This window comes from Acinonyx jubatus, chromosome E4, assembly GCF_027475565.1.
Source record: "Acinonyx jubatus isolate Ajub_Pintada_27869175 chromosome E4, VMU_Ajub_asm_v1.0, whole genome shotgun sequence".
Lineage (NCBI taxonomy): Eukaryota > Metazoa > Chordata > Mammalia > Carnivora > Felidae > Acinonyx > Acinonyx jubatus.
In genome coordinates, this window is record NC_069395.1 from 5,508,815 (window position 1) to 5,533,895 (window position 25,081).

Sequence of the window (25,081 nt, forward strand, 5' to 3'; positions counted from 1 at the left end):
CCCCTTGTCGGGCTCTGCTTCAAATTCTGTGTCTCTCTCTCTGCCCCTCCCCTGCTTGTGTGTGTTTTTTCTCCCTCTCTCTCTCTCTCTCTCTCTCAAAAATAAATAAACACTTAATAAAACATAGCAACAGAACTGTAAAAACAACAACAACAACCAATAAGACTTTTTTTTTTTTCAGTTTATTTGTTTGAGAGACTGAGAATGGGGCAGAGAGAGGAAAGAGAGAATCCCAAGCAGGCTTCTCTCAGCAGGAGCTGGGATGCAGGGCTCAATCTCACAAACTGCAAGGTTGTGACCTGAGCTGAAATCAAGAGTTGCAGGTTTAACTGAGCCATCCAGGCACCCTACTATCCTCCTTTTGCACGTGAGAAAATACTGTTTGCACGATTACTCTCCAAAATCTTTCCCCCCCAACTGTATTGAGGGGTAACTAACAAATATTTTTGTATATATTTAAAGTGATGATTTGATATACATGCATGTATATCTATCATAAACATATACACATGATGATTATAAATACATATACATTGTGGAATGATTATCAAGATCAAGATAATGAACACATGCTTCACATAGTTGACTCACATAGTTAATTCTTTGTGTGTGTGCGTGTGTATATGTGTATGTGTGTGTAGTGGGAATGCTTAAGATCTACTCTCAACAACTTTCAAATAAATATACGATACCATATCATCAACTATAGTTATCATGCTGTACATTAGATCCTTGGAATTTATTCCTTTTATTAGAAAGTTTGCACCATTTAACCTACATTTCCCCATCGTCCCCTCACCCCATCACCAAAGTCATATGACAATTAAATTGCAAAGCCTCATTCCTAATCTCTGTAATCTGTACCACTCCACAGTGCCTACACCCAAAAGGGAATAAATCTTTACTTCCCAGAGAAGAGAGGTTGCTAGTAAGGTATTGCAAGGCTTTGCCTTAGCTTTATCCAATATGTAATGTTTTTTTTTAAAAAGAAAGAAATATATGGCATGCTAAAAAAAAAGACAAAAACCACATTATCATCCTAATGAACACATACAAAAAAAGCATTTGGAAAAAATCCAACATCCATTCATGATAAAAAACCCTCAACACCACAATAGAAGGGAACTTTCTTAACCTGATAAAGGGCCATCTATGAAGAGCTTACAGCTAACATCATAATGAAAAAAGCCAATGCTTTTCCTCCTAAAATCACAAGACAGGGATGAATGCCCTCAAAACTTTTATTCAACATTGTACTGGAAGTTACAGCCATTAGAAATGAAGATATAGCATGCTTATAATTAAGATATAGCTTTGTAAATGGACTATACAATTTGACGAATCTGATTCAAAATTACTGCCACAGGCTGATTAAGGGAGTAAACATGATATGTAAATTAAAGCCAAAATTGTGTTTGGGTTGAAAAGCCAACAGGAAGATACAAAATTCTGCAAAAGTATGACCAGATACCTACTGTGTGCCATGCACCAGAATCCTTCCTGGGTGATTTAAATCCAGATCAGAAAATGTCTACGCTAGACTAAGGCAAGTTTTCCTGCGATCTTTAAACTGCTTGGGCACTTATTAAGAATTCTCTAATTCGATTGTGTTAATTCTTCAGGACCGAGGGTGTGGATACTTTGATTCCCCATGGTTTCCAATCATTATCACGAGTTCAATATCCTTCTGTTGGATGACTGCTTTGCCCCTGCTACCTGAACCGAACTACATGGAAGCTAAGGAAGCTTATCCAAACACGTGAACAGCGCGTTTCAGGAAGACAGTGCCCCGCACAGTGCCTACACCAGCCTGAAATTCTAACAACTCTCCCAAGTTTGGGAAGGCGGCCGAGTTTTCTGAAACTCCTTCTCTGAGCATGAGCGGAAGTCACCCTTTGAGCAATCTGCGGGTTTTTTAAATAATAGGTACCATATTAAGAAGCAATCCGTTACGTTCTCTTTTTTCCGTTGCACCCACAAGCAAGTGACCAGGTGACAAATTTGTCTTCGTTACAAGAAAATAAAGACCGCACTCAAAGAAGTCCGAAGGCAGCCCAACAGCCCATCTTCCCACAGTAAAGATGGCGGCCCCCTGAGTGTAAACTGCAGGCAGTACCACTTCCGCGTTTCTCTGGCGCCCTCGTCCAAGATGGCGGACGAGGCTACCCGGCGTGTGGTGTCTGAGATCCCGGTGCTGAAGACTAACGCCGGACCTCGAGATCGTGAGTTGTGGGTGCAGCGACTCAAAGAGGAATATCAGTCTCTTATCCGGGTTAGTTGTGCTTCTGCGGCCGACCGCGTCGCCGAAGGGTTGCGGGTAATCGGGTGTCCTTGGGAATACGCTCCGTGTGGAAGCCGCTTCCGGTTATAAAGTTTAAGTCCCAAATTCAGAGAAACTGGACGATTGTGGGGCTGGGGGGGCTTAGGAGGGTATGGTGGGGAGGGGGCAAAGGAAACTCAGCTTGGGAGCCCAGGCGGGGCCAAAGCAGCAGTTGTCTTAGGGATACGCCTCCCCGGAAGGTGACGTGTCCCTCCTGGATGGAGGGGAGGCAGTCAAAAGGGATTCCTGGAGCTCCAAGTCCCTGGCTCATCGCTCTGCTCCTTCCTTCACTCTTCCTGAGGGAGGCACAGGCTAAGGCTGAAACTTCAGGCGTTAGTTGCCAAGAGTTGAGGAGTGAAGCTCACAGTCAGGAATGAGCTATCTTCCCGGCTCATCTCCCTTCTGTGGAAAAGGAAGAAAGTTTGTCTCCCTTGCCGTGGCCTCTGTTTCAAAGGGCAGCAGCACGTTATTCGCTAAAAAACAAACAAACAAACGAACAAAACCCCACCACATTTATTGTAACCTAGCACCTAGGAACGGGATCCAAAGCCGAATAAGCTGGAGCCTGCTGAGATGGATAGAAACAAATCATTACAATTCGTTAAGGGGCGGCAGAGGGGGAGGGAAAGATTGCTAGGATGTTTTGAGAGCAGAAGGTGAGATACCTAATCCAGTTTGGGTCTTGTCCGGGAGGGCTTCCTCGAAGAGGCAGTGCTTGAGCTGAGCCTGAAAGGGTAAACATAATCTGATCAACATGAGGATAAGAGAAAGATGTTGACGGGCAAAGAAACAGCATGAGCAAAAGCACAGAAGCTAGAAAGGGCACGATGCCTATGAAGAAACATAGAAATGGAAGCAGTTCAGAGTTGCTACAGCGTCAAGTGTATGGCGGGGAATGGTAGACAAGGCTGGAGAGATCGGCTTGAGCTCTTGAAATTTCTGTTGTAGGCACTGGGATACCTTTACAGTATTTTAAGCTGAGGGATGGCATGGTCAGATTGGGGTTAGGTCAATCACAATGGCAGTGGAGAGGAAAATGGAATTGAAAGAGATGAGATTGAAGGGAGGAAGCAAATTTAGGAGGCTGTCATTAATCCAGGCGAAAGAAAGGTGATGATCTAAGCTGGATAGGTATAGTTAGGATAGAGAGAAGAGGTAGATTTGAAGAACCTTCAAAGGGTAAAATCAGCAGGACATCGTGAAGGTCTGGGGAGAGGAGAGGAGAGAGAAGGTCAAGGATGATTCCCAGGGTTTGGTTTGCATGACTGAGTAAATGCGGTCATCGAAATTGGTGCAGTGAAGAAATGGTCTGAAGGACCAGGGGGAAATGCTGAGTTTGAGGTGCCTGTGAAGGGAAAGTAAACATTTCAACTTACAGGGGCACCTGGGTGGTTCAGTTGGTTAAGCTTCTGACTCAGGTCACGATCTCATGATTCATGGGATGCAGTCCGAGTCAGGCTCTGCGCTGTTGGCGAGGAGCCTGCTTGGGATTCTCTCTCTCTCCCTCTCTCTCTCTCTCTCTCTCTCTCTCTCTCTCTGCCTTTATCTCTCCTCCTCTCCCACTTGTGTGCATGCTCTCTCAAAATAAAATAATTTTTTTTCTCAAAAAAAAAAGTTGGGTACACACTAAGAAAGTAACCACACACTTTTCTGTTGAGGGAAGAGGACTGCCCTTGGCCTCAACTCCCTCCTCAAAGACCTCACTCTCTGCTTTTAGTACGTGGAGAACAACAAGAATGCCGACAATGATTGGTTCCGACTGGAGTCCAACAAGGAAGGGACTCGGTAGGCAGACCCTCTTGGTCGTTTGGGGGAGTGGGAATCTTACATGGCTTGAGCACTTTAATGTCCCAAAGCCCACTGCCAGGCCTTCCCTGCCTCCTGTTAGCTGTCTCCCGCCCACAGTCCAGAGTGCCCCAGTTCCCATCCCATGAGTCTCCCAGGCTGATCACCTAAGCCAAGAAGATGTTATTTGAGCATGAGAAGAATGGGCAGATTGGACTGAGGTTTGGTCTTTATTACAGGTGGTTTGGAAAATGCTGGTACATCCATGACCTGCTCAAATATGAGTTTGACATTGAGTTTGACGTAAGTCTGATGGAATGGGAAATATGGAAGTTAGTGGAAGGGGAGGGATTAGGTGGCTGTTAACAAGCTAACCTTTCTTGGAGGAACCAGAGAAAACTTTCAAAATGGGAGGGAAACGCTAAGGATTGGAGCAAGCATAGAGGACAGCTATTCCTCTCCATATCCAGCATCCCTGCGTCGGCATGCTGCTTGGGGGGTTTGTCGCACATTTCAGTTCAACCAAGAGATACGTGTGATTGGATTAGTTCCTTTCTATCCCGATGCTTGTGTCATTAAGGCCTTATATTTCCTCCAGATTCCTATCACATACCCCACTACTGCTCCAGAAATTGCAGTCCCTGAACTGGATGGAAAAACAGCAAAGATGTACAGGTAGGACTCAAAAGGAGATGGGAAAAGGTCTAAGAGGCCTTAGGGAAGACCTCTGGGAGACAACAATTGTCCTAGCGCCTAAAAGGCCTCCAGGCTCCCCTCTACCGCACCTGGGCAAAGTACTCAGCTAACCTTGGGCCTAATTCTGATCACTGGCTATCATCTTGTGCTTCCAAGAGGCTGCTATGCTTTATGGTAAACCTTGCATGTCAACACCTTCTTCCTCCTGTCCCTCTCATAGGGGTGGCAAAATATGCCTGACTGATCACTTTAAGCCTTTGTGGGCCAGGAACGTGCCCAAGTTTGGACTAGCTCATCTCATGGCTCTGGGGGTAAGTTTGGGATATCTGGCATATTAGGGGAGGGAGAGGAATTAGGCACTGAGCAATGTAAGAAAAGTAACTGAGAGTAAACAGGGAATAACAGTGCTTTCCGTGGGCACGCTCATAAAAATCTGTCTAGGAAGGAGCTTCTGATGGGACAAGAGGCACTGACTCGGTGGTAGTAATCTCACAGGGTCTCCCTTGTGTTGCAGCTGGGTCCATGGCTGGCAGTGGAAATCCCCGATCTGATTCAGAAGGGCGTGATTCAGCATAAAGAGAAAGGCAACCCATGAAGGATCAAGCCACTGAGGCAGGACAGAGGGACCTTTGACGGGCTATGTTCTGTTCCTGTTTCTGTGCCTCACTCCTACTCATCCACCTGCTTCCCCCCCAAGCCCCTCCACCCATAATTGTTACTAAGTAGCTGCATCAGGCATTGCTGAAAAAAATAAACAACACAATCGCCACTGAATTTCTAAGGCTACACAGGGAGGGGAAAGACGGGGGCTTTGGAAAACCAAGGCAACTCATATCCCTTCCCCAGGTGGAACAATGTGAGATCCAGGAAGGATGGGAAGCAGGCTGGAAAGTGGGTGCATAGTCTTTTTGGTCTCTGGAGATAACTCATCAATAAAAGCTGCTTCCTCTGATGACCCGTGGTTCTCTTTGGTGACTGTGAAGAGACGGTGAGCCGGCTGAGACCCAAGGCACATGTACAACGACCTTGGTGTGGAGGGAGGGGAAGATGGGGGTGCTGTGGTGAGGAGCTGGGAAATGAAAGGAAATCTTGACTGCTCTCCCTCCTGCTGAGATCTGCTTGCAGAGATCTGCTGGTGTCCTTTAGCGGGGTGCCTACTGCCTTGGTCTGCAAGATGCCTGAGGAATGGTTTTGCAGGACCAGCGTTCCCCGCCCTCCAGGGATCTTCCCATCCCTGTGTGGAGTGCTGGATGCTTCTCCACCGGTCTGCGGGCCGGACCCAAGCATCGCAGCTTCCCACACTGGCACCGGGGCTCCCCGGCAAGGATCTGTCTGCAAGCCTGGGGGCCATACTACGACCCTCGGATCTTCATCCCTATGGTCACAGGACCCTTATGGCTGCAGGGACTTGGAGAGACGGTTTAAAAACCATTCAAAGCAGATCTGGGAACCGGCGGTCCTAAAGTTGGCTGCGTTTCCATGGTGGCGGCGGCGGAGCCAAGGGGGCGGGTTCACGCAAGCGCCGAGGAAGGAGGTGGGTGGATTCCGAGTGTGGGTGCGCAGGCGCCGTGAGAGGCGGTGAAGCCGGTGGCCGGTGGCCGGGCGGGACCAACAAAGATGGCGGCGGCCCCTGCGGCGGGAGAGATCTGGGCAACAGCTGCAGCTAAAGCTGCAGCCCGGCCCTCCGGGGGGCTGCACGGGGGTAGTAGGGGGTGGCCCTGAGCTGGGGCTTGGCCCCGGCTGGCCTCCCCCGTCGCCTCACCGGGGGACAGGTACGGGCCGGGGCGCTATGGCGTGGGGGGGGCCGCGGGAAGACCGCTCCAGACCCGAAAGGACGCCCTCCACAAAGGCAGGGCGCGGGGGGCCCGGCAGGCCTGGGGGATCCGGGCTGGAGGGACAGCATCCGTGGACCGCAGGGACTACGCCGCCGGACCCCGTAGCCAATCAGCGGCCTCGGCCTTTCTGCCCTCGAGGGGGGCGGACCCGGCTGAAGCCCTGCGGTGGTGGGAGAGGTGCGGAGATGAGGGTCTTGTTCGACCTCCCTCCCCGCCACTGCCCCTGAGCCCCAACACCTCGTTGCAGCTCAGAGGTGGGGGAGGGAGTGATTCGCCAGGCACCCATTAGTCCGCTTCAGTGCAGCCCGAAGGGCAGGCAGGGGTTTGAGGGTGGGACGCTGTCTTTGGGGCTGTTTTCCTTACATCCACACCCTCGTTTGTCCAGAGGTTCTAAGTGACCCAGGGCACCTCCCGTTGACTAGCCGGGTATGGGGGCCCTCGTCATGAGCGTTTAGATCATAAAGACCGCCGAGATCGAGACTATCCTTGGCTTTTCAGTCAAGCTGTGTTCTGCAGGAAGGGGACGAGGAATACAGAAAGAGCCAACGCGGGGGGCTGCTGTCATTCATTCACTTACTCAACGGATACAGAGTATTTACTTTGTGCTCAATACGATGCGAGGTGCTGGGGATACAGTGACTGACATGACAGACGGGGTTCCTGCCTGTGGAGTATGTAGAAGCTAGTGTGGTAACCTAGGTTCCCACCTCCCTCCACATGCAAATACTGACCCTCTCTTCTCCTCCCAGGTCCAGCCTGTGGTGTCCACAATGCCCCAGGCCTCTGAGCACCGCCTGGGCCGGACCCGAGAGCCACCTGTTAATGTCCAGCCCCGAGTGGGATCCAAGCTACCATTTGCCCCACGGGCCCGAAGCAAGGAGCGCCGAAACCCGGCCCCTGGGCCGAACCCCATGTTAAGACCTCTGCCTCCCCGGCCGGGGCCCCCTGAGGAACGGCTCAAGAAACTGGAGCTGGGACGGGGTCGGACCTCAGGCCCTCGTGCCAGAGGACCCCTTCGGGCAGATCATGGAGTTCCCCTGCCTGGCTCACCACCCCCGACCACCGTGGCTCTGCCTCTCCCTTCCAGGACCAACCTAGCCCGTTCCAAGTCTGTGAGCAGTGGGGACTTGCGGCCTATGGGGATTGCCCTGGGAGGGCACCGTGGCGCTGGGGAGCTCGGGGCTGCGCTGAGCCGCCTGGCGCTCCGGCCTGAGCCACCGGCTTTGAGACGCAGTGCTTCTCTCCGCCGCCTCGGGGGCTTTCCCGGTCCCCCAACCTTGCTCAGTATACGGACGGAGCCCCCTACTTCCCATGGCTCCTTTCACGTCATATCGGCCCGGCCCTCTGAGTCTTTCTCCTCCGATGACAAAATGGTGAGGACTTGTCCGGCACCCGTGGCCTTCCGTGCCCGTGCTCCTCTGTGCCTCCAGCTTTCTTGCCATCAGGTGGCTTTCCTTTCCCTCTTTTCCCCGAGTTCCTTTCCCAGTCCCTCACTGCAGCAGCTGGGACTCTCCTCTCCCTTACTTAAGTACCCTCGAGCCTTGCAGACCTTTTTTTCGGGGTTGTCTGTGAGTCCCCAGCACGGTGTGCCATTTCAGTCCCCAGAGAATTAACCCAACCGTTTGGAATTCTTCTCCGCATCCCCGGTCCCCGGGCCCTTACTCTCCCTTGCTTCCCCTTCTCTCCTAGGATGCTGCCTGGGCCTAATTAATCTCTGGAGCTGAAGAGAGGCGGGCTCAGAGCATCTGAGTTAGGGTGGTTGTCCGTTTCCCAAGCTAAGTGAGCTAGGTTGACTGCAGTTGTATCCATCAGGAGAGGGCTCAGGAAGGGGCCCCGGGGGGCGGGAGTGGGGGAACCCTTGGGGGAAGCAAGGTGGGCATGGGGAGCGGCTGGGCAGCCATGCCCGTGCTTGGGGAGCTGCCCCAGGAGCTGCAGCGCCGGCCAGCTGGGCAGGCGAGTAAGTGGGGAGCAGGTGGGACAGCCCTGGCCGAGTCCGTGCTGCGCTCAGCTGTGATGGGCTTACATGCTCATGGCCAGCGAGGTAGGGGAGCCCCCAGTACCCGGTGGGGGAAAGAGGGTGGAGCTTGGGGGTGCAGTGCAGGGGTGGGGAAGCCGTGGGCGGCATGCTGTTGAAAGGTCGGAGTGCTGGGCGGGATAGATGGGAAACCGCTGACTCCACTCTGACCTTCCAGGCTCATCACACACTGCTCCTGGGCTCTGGTCACGTTGGCCTGCGAAACCTGGGGAACACGGTGAGAGCCAGCCTCCTGTCCTTCCTCCCTAACGGGAATGAGAAATGGTGCGGGGTGGGGGTGGCGGGGGGCCGACCTGGGGGAGGTGGGGAAGGAGCGCACTGAAGCCCTTCTAGGCGTCAGGTCAGTGGTCTGCAGCAATGATGGCCGTGTCTCTCGCGCCTCCCAGTGCTTCCTGAATGCAGTGCTACAGTGTTTGAGCAGCACTCGGCCTCTTCGGGACTTCTGTCTGCGGAGGGACTTCCGGCAAGAGGTGCCTGGAGGGGGTCGAGCGCAAGAGCTCACTGAAGGTAGGGCAACACCTCTTGCTCCCCCCTTTCCGGGTCCTCTCCCCTACCTCTGGGTCCGCCTGCCAGTCACGGTGGCCCCGACGACCGTTGCATCTGGCCATCTGTTTTTCCTGCTGCCTGCTTCCCTAGAGGTGGTTCTCCACCCTCTGAGCCACCCCTGGCCCGCCTCTTCTAGTCACTAACCTTGGTCTCCTCACGCCTGCCCCGACAGCCTTTGCGGATGTGATCGGTGCCCTGTGGCATCCTGACTCCTGTGAAGCTGTGAATCCCACCCGATTCCGAGCTGTCTTCCAGAAATACGTTCCCTCCTTCTCTGGATACAGGTGGGAGAGCCGGAGGGGAGGAGGCTCCTCTCTGGGCCGAGCAGGGGCCCTGGCAGCGTTGTTCGGGGCCCTCGGATGTCCTTCATCCGAGAAGTGGGGACCGACGTGCGGGCGGGGGGTCGTGTCTGGGGACCAGGTGGGGGTCGGTGGCCCACACCCTGTTTCTGGCCGCAGCCAGCAGGATGCCCAAGAGTTCCTGAAGCTCCTCATGGAGCGGCTGCACCTCGAAATCAACCGACGCGGCCGCCGGGCTGCACCAATCTTGGCCAGTGGTGCAGCTGCCTCTCAGCCCCGCCGCGGGGGGGCTCTACTAGAAGAACCGGAGCTGAGGTGAGGTCACTCTCCCTCCTTCACCTTCCCGTACACGCTTGGCAGCCTTCACCCCACACAGAACTGGGCCAGTCCAGATGGAGGATGTAGGGTCCAGGGAACCGCTTAGCCTGGAAGCTGGTTTGAGAAGCAGCGAAGAGGTCGGAGGAGGGAGGGAGGCCAAGGGTACAGCTGGAGGCAGAGGGCAGTGCTGGGATGGCCCTGGGTTGAGGCAGAGGGGATAATTTACAACCAGGGACCTAAAGAGTTTCAAGCCAGGTGAAGACAGCTGTTCTTTCCCTGTCCTTCCTTATTCCCTTCTTTTCCCTCACCTTGGATTTCCCCGGAAAGCCAGCCGTCTGAGCCTTCTGAAGCGTTACTCCTTTGACCTACTCCTTTGACGCTTCTTTGAAATGTAGAGAAGGAGCTGGGGGTGGGTGGGGTGCAGGGCTGCGTGAGTCGTTTCCGTGGTGTTGGGGGGCCCCGGTGTCCCCGCCGTCTCATGGGTGCTCCTCGCTTCCCTTGACCTGTGGCAGTGATGATGACCGAGCCAACCTAATGTGGAAGCGTTACCTGGAGCGAGAAGACAGCAAGATTGTGGGTACGGAACCGGGCAAAGCCAGGCGGGCAAATCAGCGTGGGGGAGGGGTGCAGGCTTGGGAGAAAGACCGATACCATGAAGGGGTGTGGGAGCGAGACTAGAGGGTGAAAATGCGGACGAGGGGCGAGGGGGTTAGGAAAAGAAGGGTCAGGAAGAGGGGTGGGAAGAGAGGAGGGGCCAAGGGAGCACCTCTGGCATCCCAGAATGACTGTCTGTCCCGCCTCTTCGCTTCTGTCTAGACCTGTTTGTGGGCCAGTTGAAAAGTTGTCTCAAGTGCCAGGCCTGTGGGTATCGCTCCACGACCTTCGAGGTTTTTTGTGACCTGTCCCTGCCCATCCCCAAGGTGGGAGTCCGGAGGATTCCAGGGTTGGATGGGACATGGGTTCTGTGACCCGTCCCTGCCCACCCCCAGAGCGTGGGAGGGAACCCTGTGGGTGTCTGGAGCAGCACTGAAGCCTGGATTGATGGAGACGAGTTGGAGAAGCAAATCCAGAACATGCTGACCTTTCATTCCTGTCCCCCCCCCCCCCAGAAAGGATTTGCCGGGGGCAAGGTATCTCTGCGGGATTGTTTCAACCTTTTCACCAAGGAAGAAGAGCTGGAGTCAGAGAATGCTCCAGTATGTGGGGTTCCACAAGGGATACAGTAAGGGTGGGAGGCCTGGGGAGGGGGCCCATCTGAGTAAAAGGGGTCGCATGATGCTTTGATACGGGCATGATATTTGTATGTCTGGGTTTGTGTTGGGCTCTCAGATACGGCCTAGGAATCCTAGGGCGCAGGGGAGTGGCCCCGGGGAGAAGGGAGTAATGGGAAGCGTGGTAAATTTGTGAGTTAAGGTGTTGGAAAAGCCGGCTGAGGGGCGGAGCACATTAACATGACGTTATTTGACATTCATTCAGGTGTGTGATCGATGTCGGCAGAAAACACGAAGTACCAAAAAGTTGACAGTACAAAGATTCCCCCGAATCCTCGTGCTCCGTATCCTAATCTTCAAATTCTTATTTGTCCCATCCGGTTGGCCCCCCTCATTTTCCATGTCTGCCGAGGCTGGACGTTTGGCAATTGAGTTTTCCTTAGGAAAAGCCTGCCACTCCGCCTTTTCCTGCCCTGCTCCCGGAGGGGAATGGACAGCATTCAGTCCCCTTCAAATGCCCTCTGCCCCCCCCCCCCGGCCCCCCCGCCACGCACATGCTCCTTGACCAGGGCTTAGATCTTAATCGATTCTCTGCCTCCCGAGGCTCCATCAAGAAAAGTTCAGTAGGTGTAGACTTCCCGCTGCAGCGACTGAGCCTAGGGGACTTTGCCAGTGACAAAGCCGGTAAGTCTGGAAGGGAAGGTCCTGAAGAGCTCCTCTGAAGGGGAGGGAGAGCGGGCGGAACGGGCCCAGCTCTGGCCCTGGAATGTGGTCGACTCTCACCCTACAGGAAGCCCCATCTATCAGCTGTATGCCCTTTGCAACCACTCGGGCAGCGTCCACTACGGCCACTACACGGCCCTGTGCCGGTGCCAGACTGGCTGGCACGTCTACAATGATTCTCGGTGAGACCCGCCCCCCCCCCCCATTCCTGCCCCATCCCCACCGCCGCTCCCCTGTCCCCCATGTGAAGCCCCAGAAGGGCAGGGTGCTCTTCCTAGATGCCCCAGGTTGATCTTGCAGGGAGGAGGGAAGACCCAGGAGCGGTCACAAGCCCCGTGCCCTCTCCCCTCCTCCCAGTGTCTCCCCTGTCAGTGAAAACCAGGTGGCGTCCAGTGAGGGCTACGTGCTGTTCTACCAACTGATGCAGGAGCCACCCCGGTGCCTGTGACACCCCCTTTACGCCCTGGCACCTGTGACGCCCTTTCAACACCCTTAAGCCCCAGGCTCCCCATTTACCTCAGAGACGTCTATTTTTGTGTCTTTTTAATCGGGGAGGGGGGAGGCGGTGGTTGTAGCTCCCATTATTTTTTTTATTAAGAAGTACCCTTCCACCTGGAGGCTCCCTCGTCTCCCAGCCCCATGTACAGAGCTGCCCAGGTCCCTGCCCGTGTACAGCCCCCAGACCCTCTACAACCTCACTTTTTGTGAATAAATTTATTAAGAAAAAGTGATGTCCTTCTCCGTATTTGTGCTTAGGGGGCAGATAAGAGAACCGGCGGAGGAACGGGAGTCCCCCTGGGACCCAGTTCCTTCTCTGGACAGACGGGGGCGCTCTCGGGCGGAGGTGGGGGTGCCGGACCCGGACACGCGGGTGCCAACGTGGGGGCAAAGAGGGAAGGCACACCTGCGACTCGTGAAGCTACGGGGAAGCCAGTGCAAGCTCAGGGCGCCGTCTTCTGCCCGGAACGGGGCTGCCCCTCGAGGGCGAGGCACCCGAGGACCCCTGTTGACAAACACGGGGCGCGTTGCCGGGCGGCCCCGGCTCCCGTAGGCCCGGGCTGTTGCTAACATCAAGGAGCTGTTTACGGAGCCTCCTCCCCACGGAGCGGCCCGTGTCCCTGTCCGCTCTCCCTGCACCCAACGCTCGCCTCTCTCCCATCCCCCCCGCCTCTGGGCTGTCACCGTCGCCGGGCCTGGGAAGCCTGAGCCGGGGCCCGCTGACCGGGCTACAGCCCTCGCCGCCGTAGCCCCGGGGGAGGGCAGGGCCCGACCGACCGCCCTCTCCAACTGGCACCTAAGCAGTTAACCGCCGCCCGGCGCCGCAGCCTCACGCAGGGCCGGCCTCCGCGGGGCGGGGCGGGGCACGGGCGGGGGGGGGGGGAAGCCACCTCCGGCTCTGTGCTCTCATTGGTGGGCGTGATCCGGGGCCTCCCAGGGCCCGCCAATCCGGAGGCGGGAGGGAGTGGACGCGGAGTCGGAGGGCCCGAAGGGGGCGGCCGGAGCGGCGGCGCCGGAGCCGCGGGCCTGGGGCCTCTCACGGCGCCACGAACCCTGCGCTGGCAGATAGCGCGGGCGGGGTCCTTATCCGCCTCCACGCCGGACGCCGGCCGGGGAACCCGGAGACCTCTCCCTCCAGCTCCCTCGGCCCTCTCGCGGGTGGGTCCTGGGCCCTGGGCGGGGACCTCACCGGCCCCACCCCGTCCGCGGGCTCTGCGGGTTTCCCCTGGAGCAGTGGCCCGGACCGGGGGTGGAACGTGGAACCTGGGGGGCTGCCGCAGAGCAGGTGCAGCCCCGTCAGCCTGTCCGATCCTCCTCCCCCACCGCGCCCCCTACACAGGCTACGCCCAGGTTTCCTAATGGGCCGGACCGTGGTCGTGCTGGGAGGAGGCATCAGCGGCTTGGCCGCCAGTTACCACCTGAGCCGGGCCCCCTGTCCCCCCAAGGTGAGTGCCCCGTCGCGCCAGAGGGAGGCTGCTTTAATACCCTCCTCCCCGTTTCCAGCAAAAGGGAGTGCGCTGCCCTCTTCCCCTGCAGACCATTTACCCTGAGGCTATGTAGGCCGTGCCGCCCTCTTGTTCCCAGGTGGTCCTGGTGGAGGCCAGCGAGCGTCTGGGAGGCTGGATCCGCTCAGTCCGAGGGCCAGGTGGTGCTATCTTTGAACTTGGACCTCGAGGAATTCGGCCGGCGGGAGCGCTGGGGGCCCGGACCCTGCTCCTGGTGAGAAGGCTATGGAATGCCTAGGAGGGCTTGCGGAGGGCCCTTCACTAGAGGACAGGCTTGGGAGGGAGCATTGGTGGGCCAGTCCTTTCCTTAGTTTCTCCTCTTCCTGAGGATGTGTGGAGAGCAGGTTTCTGAGCTTGGCTTGGACTCAGAAGTGTTGCCTGTCCGGGGAGACCACCCAGCTGCCAAGAACAGGTTCCTGTACGTAGGTGGCGCCCTGCATGCGCTGCCCTCCGGCCTCAGGTAACGCCTGTCACCTCCTTACTGCACCCCTGCCCGCCTGGCTCTCACCCCTTCCACGACTGCATCTCCCAGTCTGTCAGCCCTCCCGGCAAGAGGAGCCAGATGCATGGAAATGACTATGCCTTCCTCAGTGCAGGGGGCTCTTCCGCCCTTCACCGCCCTTCTCCAAACCTCTGTTTTGGGCTGGGCTGAGGGAGTTGACCGCGCCCAGGGGCAAAGACCCTGATGAGACTGTGCACAGTTTTGCCCAGCGCCGCCTTGGACCCGAGGTAACGTGGCCCCAGAGGCCCCGAAACCCCTCCCCTCCTAACCAGCTGCAGAGCCCTCCACTCATACCTGCCACCTAGGGGGGCTCTTCTGTAGGGCTTAGGGATGCCCCCTTCTCTTCACATCCAGTAGTCCTCAGAACAGTCGGGAGTGGATGCCCTCCGTTGCTTCCCATTGTTTTGCTATAGCCGGGCTGCTCCCCAACCGAAATCCTACCCCACCCCTGTTCCCTACCTGGCAGGGCCAGTGGGAAGTAGGCTGTGCGGCTTCTTCCTTGGCCTCTCAATCCTGGTCTCACCCTTAAGGTGGCGTCTCTAGCCATGGACAGCCTCTGCCGAGGAGTGTTTGCAGGCAACAGCCGAGAGCTCAGCGTCAGGTCCTGCTTTCCCAGTCTCTTCCAAGCCGAGCAAACCCATCGTTCCGTTTTACTGGGGCTGCTGCTGGGAGCAGGTGAGTGGGGATTGGTTCAAGGGGTGAAGATATTAAGGACCGCCAGAGTAAGGGACTGGAGGCGAGGGTGCTGTTTTAATGATTCTTCCCTGCCTCCTCCTGTGCAGGGCAGAGCCCGCAGCCAGACTCCGCACTCATTAGCCAGGCCCGAGCCGAGCGCTGGAGCCAGTGGTCCCTCCGAGGAGGGCTGGAAACGTTGCCCCAAGCCCTTAACACCCACCTGACTAGTAGAGGAGTCCGTATTCTCAGAGGCCAGCCCGTCTGTGGGCTCAGCCTCCAGGCAGACAGGCGCTGGAAGGTAGGAGAGGCCCCTGGTGTGGAATGTGTGTCTAATTAGAGTTTCCATCTTTGCCTCTATGTTTTAACCAGGCCGGGGTGGGCCAGACTAGTTATTCGTGGTTTTCCTAGATGCTGTTTAAGTACGGGCCACCCCAGGGTCTTAGACTTTATTTGTAGAGCTTCCTCCGAGATCTGCTTGATCCAACTCTAGACAGAAGCAGTGCTTGTAAGTGGCTTAGATAGGGGAAGGGCCAGCCCAGCTCCATTACACATCTCAGAGGCCACACTGGCTTGCCTGGTCTGCTTCCTGGAGTAACGGGGTTGGGGGAGGGGGGGCCGGGGGTTCTGTGCTGATCGCACAGTCTCTTCATCCTGGGTCAGCACTCAGTCTCTCCTGCCCGTTTGGTGCCTGGGAAAGTGGGGCAACATTCCCATTCTCTCTGTCCCTCAAATGTTTTCGTCCCGTCAGGTGTCTCTAGGGGACAGCAGTCTGGATGCTGACCACGTTATTAGTGCTGTTCCAGCTTCAGGTAACGAGGTAGCCACCGTCCCCTTCCCCGGCGGGAGTGAGGCAAAGTTTAGCTTCCGGGACCCACGGGACCATCCTGTGCCCCCGAACTGGTCATCCCTGTGGGGGTCTAACCCCGGGGAGGGTGGGCGAGACTGGTGGGAAGGCCTCCTGACGCGGGCCTCCACCTGCTCTCCCCCCAGTGCTCGGCAAGCTGCTCCCTGCGGAGGCTGCGCCTCTGGCCCGGGCCCTGAGCGCCATCACTGCGGTGTCTGTGGCTGTGGTGAACCTGCAGTACCGAGGAGCCCGTCTGCCTGTGCAGGTAGCTGTGACACAGAGGAACGAGAGGCATGGGCTCAACCAGAACCTCTCCTTCCTGACCCGGTCTTCTCCTTGCCCCAGGGATTCGGACATTTGGTGCCATCCTCAGAAGACCCGGGCGTCCTGGGAATTGTGTATGACTCGGTTGCTTTCCCTGAGCAGGACGGAAGCCCCCCTGGCCTCCGAGTGACTGTGAGAAGCGACAGCTTTGCTTGGCGGGGGTTTCCAGAGGGCTCCTCCGTGCCCAGTGCAGGCCAGGCCAGGCTGCTCAGTGCCATATCCTCTCCCTAGGTGATGCTGGGAGGGTCCTGGTTACAGACGCTGGTAGCCAGGGGAGCCGTCTTATCTCCGGAGCTGCTCCAACAACAGGCCCAGGAAGCAGCTGCCACCCAGTTAGGACTGAAAGAGCCACCCAGCCACTGCTTGGTCCATCTACACAAGGTGAGTTGAGCAAACGCTCCTCGACTCCCACCGAAGGCAGGAAGCGGTGGATTTGTCACCGTCTACCTGGGCTTGGACATCAGCAGCAAAAATTTCCCCGTATCCCCTCTTCTCTCCCCAGAACTGCATCCCCCAGTATACACTAGGCCACTGGCAAAAACTGGGTGAGTTGGGAGAGCGAGTGTGCTGAGGAGGGCAAGGAGACCAGACCCCCAGCTCTAACCGTCCTTTCATCTTTTCTTTCCAGAGGCAGCTACGCAATTCTTGGCTTCTCAGAGGCTGCCCTTGACTCTGGCCGGAGCCTCCTATGAGGGGGTTGCCGTCAACGACTGTATAGAGAGCGGACGCCAGGCAGCAGCCCGGGTCCTGGGCTCGGAACCGGACAGCTGATCCCCAACTCCCACCTCCTCCTGGCCCCGCTGGTGGCAGTTCTTGACCCACGAAAATAAAAGTTGCTGGAGCTTGGCTGGATCTGGTTGTTCTGTCACCTACAGGCACGAGGCGGCAGGGGGCAGGTCGCAAAGACAGGCACGAGGTGCCTGGGATGCAGCAAGCAGGAGCAGAGGCAAGACAAAGTCCTTTATTAGAAAATATATCAAAATCCCAGCCCCCTGCGCCAGGTCCAGAAGAGGAAGCTACTCCAGCACTGGCAGAAAAGTACCCAGGGAGGGGTTTCCTTCACCAAACATTACTTCCTCGGAACCATAAATAGAATAAATATTCACAGAGGTCCCAGGAAAAGCCGGATCACTCTTCTCTCCTGGAAGAGGAAGGGACTTGGGGTCCAGCCCTGCTCTTACCCCTGGGGCCGGGGACTCTCAGGAGTCATCACATAAAATCATGACATCAAGGATTCACAGTCATAAGCCCTGGCAGGCGACCCTAGAAAGAGGGACCCCCAGGTCTAAAGGAGCCCAGCTCCAGTCCAGCAGTGAGGAGAGGCCCTTGCCTCCAGCCCAGCACTGGAGTTCAGTTCCCCCACGTCCCCTCTGAGAGCAGTGAGGAGCCGAGGGCGGGGAGAATACGACCCCTCGGATTCAGTTTCATGATTGAGGTGGGCAGGAAGGAGGAGTCAGTGTGAGCCCTGGGGGGCTGTGTGGTTGGCAGTAGGCAGAGGGCCAGGCCTGGCTGGGGGCCGGCGCTGCAGCATCTCTTGGCGGAAGGCCTGGGAGGAACCAGGTGGGTAACGGGGCCCAGAGGGAGTCCGGGGACCCCGAGGGTCAGTTCCAATGTCTGCTGTGATGTTGGTATAGAGAGGGCCCAGCTCTCGAGCCAGCAGTCGGTATGTCAGTGAGTTCATCCCATCTTGTGTCCAAGAATTCTGGGTACGGACCAGGAGGTCAAATCTGAGGGTCAGAGGTTGGAGAACTAAGGCCCAGAGAGAAACAGCCGGGGACTTAGGGACCTCTAGGCGTCTCCTGGCTGGGATGCAGAACCCTGAGGGCCCAGTCACCATTCGCGGGCGGTCCTCCCTACCTGTGGGGGTTTTCCTCATTTCCCTTGTCTCCTCGGTGCTTCACCATCTTATAGTGCCCCACGGATGTCGGGGGGCGCGAGATCTTCATCCCAGCCAGACGTACCCTATGGGAAAAGTGAGGGCACCGTGGAGGATCCGGAGTGGAGGAAAGCTCCTGACAGGCCAACAGGAGCTACGTCCGGCCAGCAAGGAAGCGATTGCGTGTTTCTGTACACAGAGAGCCACTCTCACCGGTTAGGCAAAAAAGTGCCACGTACTGGAAGAAGAGAGAAAGTCAAAGAGAAAGAAGGAAGTGGCACAAGAGAACGTAGAAGCCGGATGTATCCAAAGCCTGGGGCCTCGTTAAACAACGGGCAGAGGTGGGTTCGCACGTCCCACCTTTGCTCTCTACGTGGCTAACGGGAAGCGCCCTGGCAGTCCAGGAAGGGCAGGGAGAGGAGCCATCTAATCAAAAGGACAGGGCAAGACCGAGAGTCGCGGACCCAAGCTCAGCAACTCTTATCTAGAACGGCGGCCGAGCTGCCTCAACTCCCTCACCCTGACCCCTCCACCTGTCCCCGTCATTAGGAAAAGAACGGAACCAAATAATCAGGACCTGGAGAGAAACAAACCCCATCTGGGACACACAGAAGCAAGACCTGAAGATGGCCTGGGAAGGTACTGGAAGCACACGTACGTTTAGAAACTGCCGGGTCCTTCACACACATACAGAGGACAAGAATTCAGAGAGCTCGTCCCGGAGGGGCCAAGGGGGGGAGGGGACGCAATGGGTCTAGCACAGCAAGCCCAAATCCTCACGCCACAGATAGGAAACTGGGCCAGCTGGGGCTGAAGGTCAAAACATTTCACAGGCTAAAAATGAGCTGGCACCGTGCCAGTGACACGGACTCCAACCAACAAAGGGGTTCTGGGCTCTATGGAGCAGAGCCCCTCCTCCCCGGCCCCACCGGAAGTGGTCTGGATGCAAGCCTGGCGGGAGGCAGGACTGAAGTGTCGCTAGGCCCGCTTCCGACTCTGGAAGGAATCCCGTGATACTGTAGCCTCTTGATCTCATCGTCTCTCCCAGAAACATAACTCATCAGGATCTAGGAGACCGGGGGACGACAGAATGGAGACCAGCATGCAAAGCCTGACCCGGGTGGACTGAAAAAGCTAAGGGAGAAGAATGGGCACGGTGTGGGTCCGGCTCGCTAGAGTCAGGCGTGCTCTCCGAGGACAGGCCCCCAGGCTGAGGTGGGGGTAGGGAGTGGTGGCGGGAAGTCTGACCTGGTAGCAATGTCGTCATCCTCACCGCCCCAGCCCCAGTATTCATTGGGGAAGCCATTCATCTTCAGGTACTGGTCAGGAGTGAGCGCCGAGACTCCTCCAAAGTACTGGGGGTACGGGAGGCTAGGGAGAGAAAGGTGCCTGGATTCCACAAGTCTTTTGGGGAGACATCCCCACCCACATCCCCTTGGCTCTCCCCCCAGTGGACGGTGGGGTTCCCTACTTCCCCGCGCCCTCTCGTGCCCTCTATACCTGTATCCGAACTTGTTCATGGCGACGGCGACGTGCCGGGGTCCCCGGGGGTCACACACATACAGATTGTGGTCGTTCTCGGGCAGCAGGTCCACGTCGTGCAGGAACAGGCAGTCCCATTCCTCGTCACGCAGGGCCTCCCGCACCCCAACGTTCAGCAGCTTGGCCCTGTTGAAGGTCCCATTGCCAGCCTGGAAGGTAATGGAGGAGAAGCAGACCGTGTCTGTAGGCAGCATGGAGAAGAGGGGCCCAAGTACAAAAATGAAAGGAGGGAGATCAAAGGCGGGTGAAGGGAGGGTGGCGAGCAGAATGGAGAGAAAGACAAACGTTCCTTTTTCATTCAGCAAATACTTGTTGAGCATCAGCATGTGTCTGATGCTTACGTGCCGCTGTCTAGCATTTTCATCCTGACAACCAATAGCCACGGAAAACAGGCGTCTATTAGTTTTCGCTCTTTGCCTCATTTTAGGGGGTTAAGAAACTTGTTCAAGGTCACGTGTGGGACAAATGGCAGAACTAACTTTAGTCCAGGTCTGGCCGGTGCCAAACTTGCACCATTGCAAGTTCAACGAAGGAAGAGATCACGGAAGACCGTGGGAACAACACCCTAAACAGAACCGGGGGAGTTACGGGGCGGACAAGCTGGCCGAGCAGTGCTGCGTCTTTCCCCACCTTCAACGGTCTGACCCCCTCAGAACTGTTCCAGGGACCTACTACGCGGGAGTGGGGGGGCAGGGACCCGAGGCTCCGTCACAGAGAGAGCCGGGCGGGGCCCGGGTACCTGGTGGATGACGTAGATGCCGTAGGCGAGCTGTTGGCGCTGCAGGAAGGGGTGCAGGTGGTAGAGAAGCAGGCGCAGGTGGTGCTCCCGGGCACGGTGGGGCACAATGATGGCGGTTCGGGAGCGGGGCTCACACCCTGCGGGGCGGTACCGACCCCCCGGCTCCACCCGGGGATTCCTCTCCACAATCTCCGCCAGGGACGGCACTGGGCTAAAGGACACGGACACAGGACCCACTGCAGGGAGAGAACGGCAAGGTCAGGGATTCGAGGGGCGATGAGCAAAGGACCCCCAGGCCTGGGAGCGCCTCTGGCCCTGGCAGTCTGGTGCCGGGCTCAGCTTTCCCGAGGGCTCCACAAGCCTCGCGTATGCCGTCACTGGGACAGCTTTACAAAGTGTGGAAGGTACAGGCTCTCCACCCGGCCTGCCTCTTTTCATGCTCCCTCTCTCCTGCCTCGCTAGGCTGGAGGCTACCGTTAGAAGACGGAGAACACAGGACTTGCAACTAACTAAACCAGAGCTCATCTACAAAGGAAGCACTTCCCAGCCCAAGGCAGGGAGAGCACGAGAATGGCCAGGCGATGGAAAGTTGTGGCTCAACCCAGGAGACCAATCTAAATTCCAAATTCAGAACGGGCTCCACGTCAACCTCAGCCCACCTTTCAGGTACTTTAACATCATCCAAGCCCCACTCCTGCCGCCCTAGCCCTGTCCCCACACCTTGGCCTTCCCTTTACTTCCTCCTCCTTTCTGCACTCACCTAAGAGAGGAGATCGTTCTGGACAGTAGGGCAGACCTTGAGGAGCTGGAGGACCCCCTGGGGCAACAGGGGCCCCAGGTAGGTGACTGAGGTTACTGTAGACATCATGGGGATGAGAATAGTCAAATGTCGGCCCCTGCTCTCGGCCAAATAGGGCACTGAGGCTTCGGAAGCCCCCCAGGGACAGGTACATCATGACAGCCAGCTGGGAGCCCACAAGCAGGGCCAGTGTGCAGGGCCGCTCCAGCAGCCTCCGCAACATCCTGGGGTGAGGTCTGAGGAGGGAGAGAGGAGAGTTCTGGGGGGGCAGGCAGGCAACGAGCAAGCCAGCAGAGAGATCCTCAGTTAAGAATGAAGGCGGCGCGGCGAGTTAAGAGGAAGAAGAGACAAAGAACAAAGTCGCAGAAGGGAGCACACAGGTGAACGGTCAGGCACGAAAAAGAAACAGAATGTAACCGCCAGCAAACCTACCACCTGCCATTTCCAGCCCAAGTTTCACGCTCCTCCACCTCCTCCCCAAACCACGCAGCCAACTACTCTCGGTCCCCACCCCCAAGAACGCTTACATCATTCAGGTCCCATGTCCCTTTCAAAGGAGTCCCTGGAGAACCTCCCTTCCAATTTTAGAGGGGGACAGACTCACCTAGGTTCAAGCCGTCTTCTTCGGGATCATGGGAGCTTCGGGGGGTCCCGGCGGGGCAGAGATGTGAGGCATTATCTAAAATTGGAAATGTCACAGAGGACAGAGAAGGGCTCCATCCAACACTCCAACAGCGATCCTGGGGCCAGCCGTAACACAAGTGGTCAAGGATAACCACCCACCCAGAGGGGCAGGGCTCAACATCAGGGTGAAACTGGGAAGTGAGGGAAAGCGGTTGGAAAGACAAGGGGAGAAGCCAGAGATCGTAGGTCCCTGGCCTCTGCCCCGGCTGCCTAGAGTGTCGGGTTCACGCTTACTTAACCATACCCCACCCCAACAGGACCAACCTGTTTGGGGAGTAGGGACAAGGCAGCTAATGGAGCCATTATTTTCGCCAAGGGGTGAGGCAGTCACGACAGGATTGTGGAGTGGCCTCAGGAGGACCAAGGGCGGAGTAGGAAACAGGCTCCTTTCCGTTCTTCACGTGCCCGGGAGCTAGCCCCGCAGGTGCAGGCAGCGTGACCACCTGGGAGCTGCAAGCACACAGCCCCGGAGCGCGGCGGGGAGGAGGGTGGGGGTGGCCTCCTCTACCTTTTCTACCCCATCCCCGTCCTAGCGGGGGTGGGGAGGAGGGTTACGGCTAAAAGTGAGGCAGGGAGAGGGAGGGCTGGGCAGAACCTGTCGGGGATACCTGGCCCGGCTCACCGAAGGGGCGTGGCCAGCGCGCTGCAGAGGGTCACAGACCGGTTCTTTCCGCGCACCCCCATCCCACCCCAACCTCCTCTTGCATTTGCAACGTGAGCCCACCGGCCTCTGTCCGAACGTCCACCTGGGACGCATCCCCCCCCCCCTCCCCGCTCAAGCTGGTCTCCAGCCTTTGCCCAAAACTTCTCAACGCGCCAGTCGCCCGAACCTTTCTCCCGGGCCTCTCGCCCCATCACCCCCAGCCCACATACCTGCTCTCCAGCTTCCCGTCGTCACCGCCACCCGGACTGCCTGGCAGGCATCGCCGCCGCCATCTTGGAAGCGGGCGCCGCGGGGCGGGGCCTGGCGTCACGGGGCGGGGCCTGGCGTCACGGGGCGGGGTCTGGCGGGCGGGGCGCCCGAGACAGAGGGGGACAGAGGACGACCGAGGCCCGAGCGCAGGTGGGCGGGGCTGGCGCGCTCCGAGAGCCGGCGGGGGGCTCTCCTTCCTGGACGCGCTCCGGTCCGGATGCCATTTCCCACCCCTCAGACTGGGAAGACATCAGCTCCCACCAGGGCTCTCTTGCCGGGCCAAGCCTCACCCAGAGGCCAGTGCGACAGTTTCTGGCGCGCCCCAAGACCTGTCACGGCGGGCCAGCCCCTTCCCGGCGTGTCCGTGGTGCCCCTGCCACTTAGTGCCACTTAGTCTCACAATTGTTTCTTGCTCAGGGTATCTCGTTGCGACTGCTCAGGCGCATTTTTGTATCCCCAGGGTGTCCCGCGACCTTGAAATAGAAACGGTTAATAAAACAAGGAAACATTGAGTGAAGAGGGAAGCGCCAGCTTCAATGTAAAACTGCGTTTTCCCAGATATTAGAATAAAATGGACGCTCCATTAGTACCCAATATGTTTATCTTGCGGCTTCCACTACCCTCTTAGCATGTTATGTTCCTAAGAAGCTGCTGTTCAGAGCCAGGAAACTTGGAATAAGTCACGATGTCTGCCTCAAAAAGTTCATGAGCGTGTATGGGAGGAAGGGAAGGATATAAACAATATAGTGTGATAAACACGATTGCCCAGAAATTGCAACCCATTCTCACGTAGAGACTCGGGAAACACTTCCCAGAAGTGACGATCCTGCTGCTGCCTTCCGAGATTCTGTTTCCATGGGAACTATTTTACAACTCTGTAGGTAACTGATCCGACATGCAAATTTTGTCCCAATATCAGGTTCAATTAACCCCCTATTCCCCACATCACACAAAACAAACAAACAAGCAAACAGTTTTTGCCTCCATTTTCATATTCAATTCTGTACTCTTGATCTGTAAATGTCTGTTCTTCAGATTTTCTTTTAAACTAGCTATACCATCTGCCAGTTCCCTCGTGAGTTAAATAACATCTTTCACACGTGTTCATTTTAATTTAGATATTGACAAAGACTCTCCTCGACCAAACTTCAGACGGGCTCCTCTGAGGTTTCTTTTCAAATAGGCCTCATCCTTGGACCACCAGCCACTTTCAGCAAGAACCCTGCTAAGTCAGTTTAGCCAGGATCTCCTTATCCTTGATGTAATTTTCCATCCACTGACCCTCTCATACTTCTCATTGGCTCTAAATAGCCCCTTGTCCTTATTGTACTCAGAGTGGAGCCCAACCTCTCTGACCGGGATAGTCTTTACGCTTATCACAATGGTCCTGAAAAAAGTCTTCCTTACCATTTGAACAACTGTCGTCAGAATAAATGTTTCTTTAGCAGCATGACTGTCATCATTTTACCTTTTTCTGAAAACTGTATTTTTAAAATTTTTTTTAAGTTTATTTGTTTATCTTGAGAGAGATCACACGACCTGAGCTGAAACCAAGAGTCACATGCTCAACCTACTGAGCCACCCAGGCGCCCCAAGACTCCCCGATTTCTCGTGTGGACCTCTGGGTGGATGGTGGCATCATTCAGTGAGAAACAAAACTTAGAAGAGGCACGTTTGGGCGAAACAGTAGAGATGACCAGTTAAACTTTGGACTTCATGAACTGGAGATGCCTGGGGAGGTTCAAAATGAGATAATGGTGGGTTCCAGCAGAAGCACCGGCTTTTGATCATACACGCCCTGGCTGTGTGATGTTGAACAATACGCTTTCTAGGTTTCATCTATAAAATGAACCCCATCTTAAGGGGTTTTGTGATACTGTGAACTAGGGAACAATGCCAGCAGAAGTAGATATTCAGTCTATCTGAATTTTGAGCACAAAGTAGGAACAGAATAAAAGCCCTGATTGTTTAAGGAGTTCACGGTGTAGTGGAAAAGACAGACTCCTAGAGAAAGTGGAAATGTGGTTCACTCACAGGACCCTTCCCCTGAGCCTCTCTACTCCTCTACGGTGTTCAGTTTTTGAAAAACTGAACTTCATCCTCTATCCCACATCTCCACCTGCCGTCTGCTGCACTTCCCCTGCATTAATTTGCAAGCTTCATTTTCAAGACCTTGCACCTCTATTCCATTTCACCCTGGCCACACTCCAGACTTGATCATCACCTAGAAATGCTACGTCGCTGAAAACGTAAATTCTAATATTGCTGGTTTCTACCACAGTATCCTGTCTTTCTGTGTTCTGAATAAATTCTGGGAGCTCAGTTGGTTAAGGATCGGACTCGTGCTTTCACCTCAGGTCATGATCTCAAGGTTTCGTGAGTTTGAGCCCAGGGCCGGGCTCCATGCTAACA

General features: G+C 56.2%; 3 protein-coding genes and 1 long non-coding RNA gene across 12 annotated transcripts; 2 read left to right on the forward strand and 2 right to left on the reverse strand.

The window, feature by feature from the left end:
* Positions 1–986: 986 nt before the first annotated feature.
* On the reverse strand, positions 987–10,383 carry LOC128313091 (uncharacterized). Its single transcript, XR_008293304.1, has 2 exons — positions 10,143–10,383; positions 987–10,032 (listed from the first exon to the last, which is right to left on the reverse strand). It is a non-coding gene; the product is annotated as an uncharacterized LOC128313091 (long non-coding RNA).
* Positions 6,350–12,495, forward strand: USP21 (ubiquitin specific peptidase 21). 4 transcript variants are annotated; one of them, XM_027048573.2, is made up of 13 exons: positions 6,354–6,573; positions 7,386–8,081; positions 8,829–8,888; positions 9,058–9,178; positions 9,390–9,501; positions 9,676–9,831; positions 10,347–10,411; positions 10,651–10,754; positions 10,944–11,030; positions 11,311–11,389; positions 11,622–11,729; positions 11,836–11,950; positions 12,126–12,495. In XM_027048573.2, the coding sequence occupies exons 2-13, from the start codon at positions 7,407–7,409 to the stop codon at positions 12,214–12,216; spliced, it is 1,773 nt and encodes a 590-aa protein (XP_026904374.1). In that variant the 5' UTR covers positions 6,354–6,573; positions 7,386–7,406; the 3' UTR covers positions 12,217–12,495. The 4 variants fall into 4 exon arrangements, with proteins under 4 accessions (XP_026904377.1, XP_026904374.1, XP_026904375.1 ...); XM_027048574.2 differs by having other exon boundaries at positions 6,356–6,573; positions 7,386–8,009; XM_027048575.2 differs by having other exon boundaries at positions 6,356–6,573; positions 7,386–7,748.
* A 726-nt stretch (positions 12,496–13,221) lies between these two features.
* On the forward strand, positions 13,222–16,962 carry PPOX (protoporphyrinogen oxidase). Of its 6 annotated transcripts, none has more exons than XM_027048392.2 (13): positions 13,223–13,424; positions 13,606–13,711; positions 13,851–13,985; positions 14,083–14,231; positions 14,368–14,500; positions 14,804–14,948; positions 15,056–15,246; positions 15,697–15,757; positions 15,939–16,057; positions 16,138–16,248; positions 16,348–16,497; positions 16,619–16,661; positions 16,745–16,962. In XM_027048392.2, exons 2-13 carry the CDS (start codon positions 13,625–13,627, stop codon positions 16,885–16,887), a joined length of 1,467 nt encoding a protein of 488 aa, XP_026904193.1. In that variant the 5' UTR covers positions 13,223–13,424; positions 13,606–13,624; the 3' UTR covers positions 16,888–16,962. The 6 variants fall into 6 exon arrangements, with proteins under 6 accessions (XP_026904197.1, XP_026904193.1, XP_053065598.1 ...); XM_053209623.1 differs by having other exon boundaries at positions 13,851–13,984; positions 14,100–14,231; XM_027048395.2 differs by having other exon boundaries at positions 13,225–13,424; positions 14,116–14,231.
* Positions 16,963–17,057: 95 nt separating this feature from the next.
* On the reverse strand, positions 17,058–22,763 carry B4GALT3 (beta-1,4-galactosyltransferase 3). The gene is made up of 8 exons (XM_027048398.2): positions 22,630–22,763; positions 21,677–21,751; positions 21,034–21,308; positions 20,274–20,509; positions 19,493–19,683; positions 19,241–19,363; positions 17,974–18,078; positions 17,058–17,843 (listed from the first exon to the last, which is right to left on the reverse strand). The coding sequence occupies exons 3-8, from the start codon at positions 21,293–21,295 to the stop codon at positions 17,570–17,572; spliced, it is 1,191 nt and encodes a 396-aa protein (XP_026904199.1). The 5' UTR covers positions 21,296–21,308; positions 21,677–21,751; positions 22,630–22,763; the 3' UTR covers positions 17,058–17,569.
* Between the last annotated feature and the right edge of the window lie 2,318 nt (positions 22,764–25,081).

Excerpts from the sequence above, each read along its gene's own strand:
- USP21 (XM_027048573.2), top strand. The coding sequence starts at position 7,407 with ATGCCCCAGGCCTCTGAGCACCGCCTGGGCCGGACCCGAGAGCCACCT. Across the intron at positions 9,179-9,389 it reads AGCGCAAGAGCTCACTGAAG|CCTTTGCGGATGTGATCGGT; the intron begins GTAGGGCAACAC and ends CTGCCCCGACAG. Across the intron at positions 11,390-11,621 it reads CCCCCGAATCCTCGTGCTCC|ATCTTAATCGATTCTCTGCC; the intron begins GTATCCTAATCT and ends ACCAGGGCTTAG.
- PPOX (XM_027048392.2), top strand. The coding sequence starts at position 13,625 with ATGGGCCGGACCGTGGTCGTGCTGGGAGGAGGCATCAGCGGCTTGGCC. Across the intron at positions 13,712-13,850 it reads GGGCCCCCTGTCCCCCCAAG|GTGGTCCTGGTGGAGGCCAG; the intron begins GTGAGTGCCCCG and ends TCTTGTTCCCAG. Across the intron at positions 14,232-14,367 it reads GCGCTGCCCTCCGGCCTCAG|GGGGCTCTTCCGCCCTTCAC; the intron begins GTAACGCCTGTC and ends TCCTCAGTGCAG.
- B4GALT3 (XM_027048398.2), bottom strand. The coding sequence starts at position 21,295 with ATGTTGCGGAGGCTGCTGGAGCGGCCCTGCACACTGGCCCTGCTTGTG. Across the intron at positions 19,364-19,492 it reads ATGAACAAGTTCGGATACAG|CCTCCCGTACCCCCAGTACT; the intron begins GTATAGAGGGCA and ends TTCTCTCCCTAG. Across the intron at positions 17,844-17,973 it reads AATGAGGAAAACCCCCACAG|ATTTGACCTCCTGGTCCGTA; the intron begins GTAGGGAGGACC and ends TCTGACCCTCAG.